The sequence below is a fragment of the Sparus aurata genome, chromosome 23 (assembly GCF_900880675.1).
Source record: "Sparus aurata chromosome 23, fSpaAur1.1, whole genome shotgun sequence".
Taxonomy (NCBI): domain Eukaryota; kingdom Metazoa; phylum Chordata; class Actinopteri; order Spariformes; family Sparidae; genus Sparus; species Sparus aurata.
The window spans coordinates 30,039,955-30,050,341 of record NC_044209.1 but is presented as its reverse complement, the minus strand read 5'-3'; the positions used below and the strand labels follow the sequence as shown (position 1 = coordinate 30,050,341).

Sequence of the window (10,387 nt, the reverse complement as noted above, 5' to 3'; positions counted from 1 at the left end):
TGTAAACAAAACAAACGGCTTTTATTGGTGAGTGAGAGAAACAAAGTTCAGAGAGAGGAGGAGGAGAGGGGGGTTGTGGGTAATAACTGATCTACTAACATCAGCGTGCAGACACACACACACAGAACTTCTTCCTGTCTGCACAGGAAGTAAGCAGAGTCGATCACGGGAAGCTGTCGTCGTCGTCTTCGGCCATTTCTTTGGCGAACTCCAGATCCTGCTGCTCACGTTCCCGACGCTCCTGAAGACACCACACACACACGCACACGCACACACACACATGCACACACGCACAAACACGCACACACACACGCGCACACACACACACGCACACACACACATGCACGCACACACACACATGCACACACGCACACACACGCGCACACACACACACGCACACACACACGCGCACACACACACGCACACACACACACGCACACACACACGCACACACACATGCACGCACACACACACACGCGCACACACACACACACACGCACACACACACACGCGCACACACACACACACGCACACACAGTGAGTCACACACAGATTTAAACAATCAGTTTTACGGAGTCTGGTTGAGCTGTTGTGTGTGTGTGTGTGTGTGTGTGTGTGTGTGTGTGTGTGTGTGTGTGTGTGTGTGTGTGTGTTACCTCTGCTGACTCCAGGTCTTTGTTGTAAGCTTTAGGAGGAAACCTCATGGCCTGCAGGGGGAGACACAGAGTTATACTGTGGTCTTTAATAAACTCAGTGAGGCTGATTCTGGTGGTTCTGTTCAGGTCCGCTGACGGTCAGCAACTGTCTTTTCTACATTAGCTGTTATTTCAACACATTAAAAGTCATTTAAAGTTGCAGTTTTCTGTGTAGAGATCTGCAGAGCCGCAGGACCGTTTATCAATATGTATTATTAATTACAGATAGAAACTGATCGATAACGTTCATTCATTGTCTCCTAACATCACAACAGTCAGACAGTTTTTAGTTCAGGTGACTGAAGTCGTCTGCTGTCGGACATCCACACAGGTGATCAAAGTGCGTCTCAGGTGTGTTACCTTGACAGACATGTTGTGGATGTCGAGGCAGAAGGAGATTCTCTGGTGGAAAGCCAGCTGAGGCTCTCGGGTCCCGTAGATGTCCATCGTCTCCTTTGATTGGACGAAGCCTTTCTCGTGGTTGATGCTCGCCTCGATCACGCCGTCACGGATCGCCTGAAGGATGCACACAGATCACATGAGGGGTTTCCCACCTACTGACCCAGGGACTGTTAGAGTCGCTCTGAGCTCATAATGACTTCATTTCCTTGTTACCTTGGCGACGATGAACTCCGCGTCCTCCGGACTGTCGAGCTGAAGCTTCTGAGCGATGTCGGCCAGAGAGATGCGAGAGTACGACAGGCTGATCATACGCACACCTGACACACACACACACACACACACACACACACACACACACACACGTTAAGGCTGCGAACGCACACAGTAACATGTGATGTCACAGGTGAAGTGGCCTGTGATTGGCTCACCAGTCTTGATGACGTTGTGTCTCAGGCGGATGATGAGTGTGTACGTCCCGTCCGTCTGGAACTTCTCCCCGAACTGCTCCAACACCTGGTTGAACTTGGCCAGGTTACCTGTTCTCACCGCTGGACGGCGGCACACAAAGGTTCAGCATTAGTTCTGGAAACTACAGATGTTATTGAACACCTGATCGGTTATTTTATTTAACGATTACAACTTTCAGAATTGTTTTAGAATCATCAAAAAGAACCTTTAACATTATTTTTCTTTTCCTTGATAAAACAATGAAATCATTATTTTTTCATGCTAAATAAATATTTCTGGAATATTATAACTATAGACCACGAAGAGAACATCGCCGTGTGTCAGCGAGCCGACCGTTTGTCCTGCAGACAGACGTGTCGACATCGCAGATACTGACCCTGAGTCAGCAGGAAGTAGGGCATCAGAGACCTCTTCAGTGACGGCTGCCTGAACTGAAGTCTGTCAGGAATCTCTCCCAACAGCAACTCCACCACGATCAGCAGCTTGTGCACCTGAGGACAGACGCAGGGTTGATGTCAGTGATCAGCCAGAGGAAGAGTCCTTCTCTTCTTCTGGAGACTCCACGCAATCGCTTTAATGTGTGTGACAGAAGACAGACGGCAGCAGGAACGGGTCTGAATCTAACAAATGTTCTTTCAGTCTGTCTCAGTTTGATGTTAGATGTTTCTCTGTCTGTCTGTGAGCAGAGACGCTGTACGTCACCTTTCATGTCATCAATGTGCCAGCAGCAGGAAACAACCCCAGTTAAAGTAAACACACTCGAGTGCACACGCTCTACAGAACCCAGCTGGACAGAACCGCCACAATAAAGTCTGATTCTGTGGGAAACACTGACATCACAACAGCTGATGTCGAGCACTCGGAACCCAGAGTCTCATGAAGAACTGGTACTGAACCGGGAGATCACCCACTGTGACAACGCTGTCTTTCTCAAGCTAACATGTCAAACTGTGACCTGTCAGTGTGTGTGTGGAGCAGTGTGTGTGTGTAGCAGTGTGTGTAGCAGTGTGTGTGTATCAGTGTGTGTGTATCAGTGTGTGTGTATCAGTGTGTGTGTGTGTGTGAGTGTGACAGACCGTCTGCTTGAAGCCCACAGCGGTGTGTTGAGGAGCTTTCCTCAGAGCGTTGGTCAGAGTCCTGCGAGCCTCAGAGTACTCCAACTGGATCGCCTTGATACGACCTGCAGGAGGTCACAGGACACACGGGTCAACACACGGGTCAACACACGGGTCCACACACGGGTCAACACACGGGTCAACACACGGGTCAACACACGGGTCAACACACAGGTCCACACACAGCCATCACCTGTGGAGTACAGGTTTGGCTCTCACCTGTGTAATAAAGGTACCGGGCCCACTCGTTGTTGTTGGCGAGCTCAGGAAACACTGATTTGGACACCAGCTTCTCGGCCTGGTCGTACAGGTTGAAGTGCAGGTAGTTCCTCAGCAGCAGGTTCAGGAGGACGGCCTGACCGTCGGCGTCGTGACGCAGAGTCGCCGTACGCAGACGAGTGTGGAGGAAACTGAAGGGTCAGACACACACACACACACACAGAATAAATAAAACAGGTTTGTTGTGAATGAACAGGTCCAGACATCAGATCATTGTCAGGATCTAGAAGATGTCAGGTGTGTGTCGAGCGTCTTGTACCTGCGCATGGAGTCGAACTGGTTGAGGAACTCGTACACGCGGGCGTGGTAATAATAACACTTAGCAGCCACCAGATCCAGAGCTCTGCGGTTCTTAGAGCCGATCTTCTGCAGCAGGTCGTCAGAAACCTTCTGAGCCTGGAGAAAAAAAAGAACGACTTTACTTTCTGCTCCTGTACGGTTCAATACTGAACCTGATAAATGATCAATAATGACCAGAAGCACACCCCTGCATATGTAATGGTCTGTTCCCTCCCGCTGTGAGCTTCACTACACTAAACACAAACCAGATCTCACTGACTGAAGACTGAAATCATGAAACACGACACCGGCAGCATTTGACTAAACAAGTGGACGATGTCATGAAACATATTTAGATGTTTGCTTCTCTTTTTAAACTCACATCTCCTGACTGAAACACAGCTTCTCTTTATATGCAGACAGAAATATAACAAACACATTTAAAAAGGTTTATTATTGACTTCCTGTTTACAGATGATGGTTCTTGATTGGACAAAGCAAAGGCTGTTCCCTAGCAACCGATACACACATTTAAAGGATTTAACGTGATTTACTTTGGTAGTTATTGAGAAGTTGTAGTGTAAAATAACCACAGTTAGTAAACAGTGACTAATGGTAACTGATAATAACTGTTATAATGATAAAAGTAAGAAACAAAGTGTGAAAGAGTTGCTGAAACATATTACTGGGCACCAGCTGACTGAAAAGTGCATCTACTGTTTAAAGCTGCTGTAGTCAGACGATGTCAAGTGTGAAAATGTAACCACAAATCTAAGAATTACGTCATATAACCAAATATATACCAAATAACACTTTCATTATGTTTAAAAATGCAGTGCCAAGAGTGGTCAGATATAATGGGATATATCAAGGAGGGGAGTGAATTATCAAAAACCTGAAGGCCTCGAGGCCAGAGTCTCTGAGAGCCGGTGATAGCAGCACAGAGAAAGCCCCGATGTAAAAAAAACAAAGCGAGGCGAAGAGCAACTGGTCGACATGCAGCTCTGCACGTACGCCAATCTTCACACAAGCGCAGAAGGTAATACAGGGTTTTTCCACTGGAGGTACGGGGATTTTCCATTAGAAATAACAGTGTCAGCAGAAATTAAGCAGGATAATGATTGGTTGAGGCCATGTTGTCCGAACGGACACACCCACTTTTCTGTGTTTAAAAGAGGATGTTCGGGGCTTTGAGCCTCGGGTCAGTTTGGTTTTTTCACAGATTTTGTCTGATCCCGCTCTTTTTTGCCGGCAAATAAAGTTCTATTGCACTCAGCTTTGAAGACTCCTGGTGACTTTTTGATCTTTGAAATCTTTTGGACCAACCGAGTAAAGAGAAGTCATTTTACGACAAAGTCAGACACACACACACACACACACACACACACCTCGGTGTATCTCTTGTTGTTGGTCAGGTGAACCACCAGCAGCAGCTGCAGGTAAGCCTCCACCTCCGGCAGCAGAGGAGCCGACGCCGCTTTACCTGTCCGCGGACGAAACTGGACGTCTCCTTCAGCCATCTCCATCGGCTGCCAGACAGACAGGTAGAGACAGACAGGTAGAGAGACAGACAGGTAGAGACAGACAGGTAGAGACAGACAGGACAGACAGGTAGAGAGACAGACAGGTAGAGAGACAGACAGGTAGAGAGACAGACAGGTAGAGACAGACAAGATCAGTTCAGCTGTGATAAAAATGATTTAGTTAAAAACCTCCAAACTTGTTCTTCATCCCGCCTCTTTGTTTCTGTGTGTTCATCAGACTGAATTAAAGCTGAATTCATTAACATGATGAATGTTTGTAAATAAAGATTAATTACTCTGCAGGTTAATTCTATTAAAAAAACAAAACAAAGTTTGTTTTATGACCATTTGAGACAAAAATGCTCCAAATCCTCCGAGAGGCTCGAGTGTAAAAGCAGCTTCATTTGACAAATAAGTTAAAATAATTAGTTTCAGAACTGGACTGACGAAGCAGTTTGCAGAATGATTCTTGTAATGAGCATTTTCAGAGCAATAATCAGCAGGTTAATCAATACTAGATCAATCAGTGCTGGTGCTGTGGGTCGTCACCTCCTCCAGGAAGCCGAGCAGGAAGTCTCTGGTGGTGGTGTTGTTGGTGAAGAAGCCGAAGATGGCTTTATGCAGCACGTTGGTGTTCAGACGGCGGCTGGTGGACGGTAACGCTCTGAGAGCACGGAGGACGAACCGAGGCTCCTTCCCCGACACCGCCTTCTCTATCTGCTTCACATGCTCCTTAATGTCTGAGGAGGAGGAGGAGGAGGAAGAGGAGGAGGAGGAGGAGGAAGAGGAGGAGGAAGAGGAGGAGGAGGAGAGGAGAGGAGGAGGAGGAAATGAAGGTCAGAGGCAGAAAGCAAAAGAAAGTTTCACCTCAAACACTCCTGCCAGAGTTTCCCGTTTCTTGTGACACGTTGTGTAAATCAGTGACCATCATGATGATCTGATGACCGACAGGTGAACTGGACCAGCTCACCTGGGTTAGGGTCAGGTTTGGGTCAGGCACAATGATTGATCAGTGATGATTCTAATCAACTCAACTCAAAGATCTTGTGACGACTTTCAGCTTCTCAATATGCAGATTTACATGTCGACTCAGGTTGCAGTGAACTGTGGATCCACATCTGATGACGTCACTCTGATCGTCGACCGTCACTGATTTGAATATTTCATAGATTATTAATAATCATCAGTCACCAGGTGAACCCGGTCCAGGTGAGGGTTAACACAGGTCTGTACAACACTTTAATAATCCTAAACCAGGTTTCTAACAGTCTGTGGAGTCTCTAATCCAGTCTTTAATCTGGTCCAGGTCTGACAGGTCTAAATACAGGGAGGGTTTCTGTAGACCAGGTCTGAGGCGCTCAGGGCGGACTGAAGTTTAATTTCACTAAGAGAATAAATCTTCATGTTCTAACCAGTTTTAGTGTCTAACTACTTATCTTAGTCCAGGTCTACATAGAGTCTGGTCTAGACCTGGTCTGATGGTCTGAAGTGGTCTGATGTGGTCTGAAGTGGTCTGAAGTGGTCTGATGTGGTCTCCGGTCTGTTTACGACACGTTATAAGACCGAGCAGGTCAACAACAACAACAACAACAGCAGAGTGACAGATGTTGACTTTCTAACATTATAATATTGATCAGAAGAACATTTCCGAGTCCTTCCTCTGATCAGCGGAGTGAACAGTGAGACCAGCTCACTCTTCTTCTCTCTTTAAATTAACGCTTCTTTAGCAGTTAGCTTCTTCGCAGCTAACAGGCTAACCGCCGCTGACTAACGCCGTCTTCAATGAACCGGACCGACACCGGACCGGCTCCGGTGCCGTTCTCTCCCGGAGGTTCTAACGGGAATATAAACCCTCAGTCTTACCGTCCAGAGTCAGGCTGTCCAGCTCTTTGGGCTGTTTAGCCGCGTTAGCCGCCTCCTCCTCCGGCATCTCCACGTCCTGCGGCTCCGGGCCCGGGTCCTTCGGCTTCTCGGCTTTAGAGTCCCGGTCCCGGCCGCCCGCCTTGTCCCGCCGCTTGGCCGCTGTCTCCTTCATGATGTCTGGGAGACAAAGAGCTCAGAATCAGAACCAATAAACCCTCCGTGAGACGGATGAGAGCTGAGTTTATCTGCACACTCACTCACCTTACTCTCCGCTACAATGACTGGCAACTATTATGAAGCGCAAAGGATTGTGGGAAGGTTGAGACAGTGTCAGATGATCGCAGAGACCGCAGAGCAGCTAATCGATAACAGATGGATCGAGTCAGTCCAACTGTGTTCCAACAGCGCAGACAAGAACAGCTGAATTAACAACAATAAAACAATAACATTGTTACTAAAAAATAAATGTATGTACTTTTTCTTTAAAACGTGCATCATATTTAACAGTTTATTACTTTTTTAGAGTTTATGATTTTGATATTCTCAATATGTTCTCACAATGATCCTGTGAAACTGTCTGTTACTTTTGTTATTTGTCATCACTGTGAAATATAACCATGTAGAACAATGTTAATTTTATCATGTTCAGACTATAATGACATTTTGAAACACTATAAATAAATATTTAATATATGTTATATAAATCCAAAAGTTACTGAATGTATGGGCTGGAAAACACGTGTTAAAGTTTATGGTTCATCACTGCAAAATTACATTTATTTTCAATATCTAAAAAATCAATTAATCCACCTGTAAAGAAGAGTTGATTTCTTTTGTTTAAATTCTAGAAATCATTTTACTGATAAACAAAAAACAAACAAACAAATAAATAAACAAGCAGATGAAATATGTATTCTTTATTTCTTTCTGTTTTAAGAAGACATTTGTGCTAAATATTCATAAACACATTAAATCCAACATGACGCCTGACGGACAGAAAACAACTAAAACTTCAATCCATTTATTAAATTAAAGGAAACTAAAAGTCTTGATTAATTCATAGAAAAGACACACACACACACACACACACACACACACACACACACACACATACATCCTGATGGCCACACGAGGGCGCCAGAGTCTCACAGGAAGACAGGCACGAATAACTGTACAGAAAAAACACAAGACGGTAACGGATTGAAAAAAAGATTTAATAAAAGTTTGTAAAGAGAAAAAATGAAACTGACATAAGAACTACATTTAAATGTGTCTTTGAGGAGGTTTCAGGAGTCCTTGAGGAAGGATCGAGGTCCAGTGAAGGTCTAGAGGTCCAGTGAAGGTCTAGAGGTCCAGTGAAGGTCTAGAGGTCCAGTGAAGGTTTAGAGGTCCAGAGAAGGTTTAGAGGTCCAGTGAAGGTTTAGAGGTCCAGTGAAGGTCTAGAGGTCCAGTGAAGGTTTAGAGGTCCAGTGAAGGTCTAGAGGTCCAGTGAAGGTCTAGAGGTCCAGTGAAGGTTTAGAGGTCCAGTGAAGGTTTAGAGGTCCAGTGAAGGTCTAGAGGTCCAGTGAAGGTTTAGAGGTCCAGTGAAGGTTTAGAGGTCCAGTGAAGGTTTAGAGGTCCAGTGAAGGTCTAGAGGTCCAGTGAAGGTTTAGAGGTCCAGTGAAGGTCTAGAGGTCCAGTGAAGGTCTAGAGGTCCAGTGAAGGTTTAGAGGTCCAGTGAAGGTTTAGAGGTCCAGTGAAGGTCTAGAGGTCCAGTGAAGGTTTAGAGGTCCAGTGAAGGTCTAGAGGTCCAGTGAAGGTCTAGAGGTCCAGTGAAGGTTTAGAGGTCCAGTGAAGGTTTAGAGGTCCAGTGAAGGTCTAGAGGTCCAGTGAAGGTTTAGAGGTCCAGTGAAGGTTTAGAGGTCCAGAGAAGGTCTAGAGGTCCAGTGAAGGTCTAGAGGTCCAGTGAAGGTCTAGAGGTCCAGTGATGGTTTAGAGGTCCAGTGAAGGTCTAGAGGTCCAGTGAAGGTCTAGAGGTCCAGTGATGGTTTAGAGGTCCAGTGAAGGTTTAGAGGTCCAGTGAAGGTCTAGAGGTCCAGTGAAGGTTTAGAGGTCCAGTGAAGGTCTAGAGGTCCAGTGAAGGTTTAGAGGTCCAGTGAAGGTCTAGAGGTCCAGTGAAGGTCTAGAGGTCCAGTAAAGGTTTAGATGTCCAGTGAAGGTCTAGAGGTCCAGTGAAGGTCTAGAGGTGCAGTGAAGGTCTAGAGGTCCAGTGAAGGTCTAGAGGTGCAGTGAAGTTCTAGAGGTCCAGTGAAGGTCTAGAGGTCCAGTGAAGGTTTAGAGGTCCAGTGAAGGTTTAGAGGTCCCAGTGAAGGTCTAGAGGTCCAGTGAAGGTCTAGAGGTCCAGTGAAGGTTTAGAGGTCCAGTGAAGGTCTAGAGGTCCAGTGAAGGTTTAGAGGTCCAGTGAAGGTCTAGAGGTCCAGTGAAGGTTTAGAGGTCCAGTGAAGGTTTAGAGGTCCAGTGAAGGTCTAGAGGTCCAGTGAAGGTCTAGAGGTCCAGTGAAGGTTTAGATGTCCAGTGAAGGTCTAGAGGTCCAGTGAAGGTCTAGAGGTGCAGTGAAGTTCTAGAGGTCCAGTGAAGGTCTAGAGGTCCAGTGAAGTACTAGAGGTCCAGTGATGGTGTAGAGATCTAATAAAGGTTTAGAGGTCCAGTGATGGTGTAGAGATCTAATAAAGGTTTAGAGGTCCAGTGAAGGTTTAGAGGTCCAGTGATGGTGTAGAGATCTTTTTTTTTTTTTTTTTTCATTTATTTTTTTTTTAGCACAAAATAAACAATACAACCACAAACAACCACAATAAAATAAATCAAACAAAAAGATATGACAAAGACATGCTACATATACAAGCACATACATATACACAAAGTCAAATTAAAAACACAGATGGGGGGGGGGGGGGGGGGGGGGGGGGGTGGCAGTACTGTACCATTGCAATTCGATTGTTCATTTCATAATCATGTTAATTTCTTAATCATTTTCAAGTTAATTTACATGGAAACAGGGTCACAATGTGACTTACAGGGCTGCACAGCAAGAGTCCTCCATCATCTCAAATTTGGAACTAGAATACTTCCCAGAACTTGGTCCCAATTTATTCCAAAATTATACGCGGAATCGTTCATCATATCGGCCATTCGCTCCATTCCAAGAAGATCAAAAAATTCAAGTAACCATGTTTCTCTTGAAAAACAATTTGTCTTACGTGTCTTCCAATTCATCAATATCATTCTTTTAGCAACCAAAAAGCCTAGGCCTGCTATTTTCCTATCTCTTTTTGACCTGAGTTGTGCAGCCCTATATCCCAACAAACAAATGAGAGGACAAGGAGAAAGTTCTATCTTCAGCATAAGTGACACTGAGTGGACCACATCCTCCCAGAAGGATTTAACTGCAGGACAGTGCCACAGCATGTGGATCAGAGTTCCTACTTGACCACACCCATGCCAACAGAGGTCAGAGGAGCTGGGGTCTATTTTTTTCATTCTTGCTGGTGTGATATATGCTCTATGATGGATTTTCATTTGTATGACTCTAAATCTGACCGATTTGGACATTGCTGCAGGGTCCCTCCATATTCTTTCCCACTCTGTTGAATTTAATGAGACCCCTAAATCCTGTTCCCACTTTAACTGAGTGTGGGTATTAGGATTTGAGGAGGAGCATATTAACAATTTATATAGACCCGAGACTGTGCCTCTGTGTGATGCTAAACCTCTCAATTTAATATCT

At 45.4% G+C, this 10,387-nt stretch overlaps 1 protein-coding gene across 1 annotated transcript; it reads right to left on the bottom strand.

The window, feature by feature from the left end:
* Positions 1-7,006, bottom strand: psmd3 (proteasome 26S subunit, non-ATPase 3). Its single transcript, XM_030408791.1, has 13 exons — positions 6,886-7,006; positions 6,625-6,801; positions 5,311-5,501; positions 4,627-4,767; positions 3,219-3,355; positions 2,900-3,090; positions 2,642-2,745; positions 1,942-2,056; positions 1,526-1,645; positions 1,311-1,414; positions 1,056-1,211; positions 657-707; positions 1-241 (listed from the first exon to the last, which is right to left on the bottom strand). Exons 2-13 carry the CDS (start codon positions 6,794-6,796, stop codon positions 164-166), a joined length of 1,560 nt encoding a protein of 519 aa, XP_030264651.1. The 5' UTR covers positions 6,797-6,801; positions 6,886-7,006; the 3' UTR covers positions 1-163.
* Between the last annotated feature and the right edge of the window lie 3,381 nt (positions 7,007-10,387).

Coding starts and splice junctions, on each gene's coding strand:
- psmd3 (XM_030408791.1), bottom strand. CDS start 6,796: ATGAAGGAGACAGCGGCCAAGCGGCGGGACAAGGCGGGCGGCCGGGAC. Junction 4,768..5,310: donor TGCTCGGCTTCCTGGAGGAG/GTGACGACCCAC, acceptor TCTGTCTGGCAG/CCGATGGAGATGGCTGAAGG. Junction 1,212..1,310: donor CGGAGTTCATCGTCGCCAAG/GTAACAAGGAAA, acceptor TGCATCCTTCAG/GCGATCCGTGACGGCGTGAT.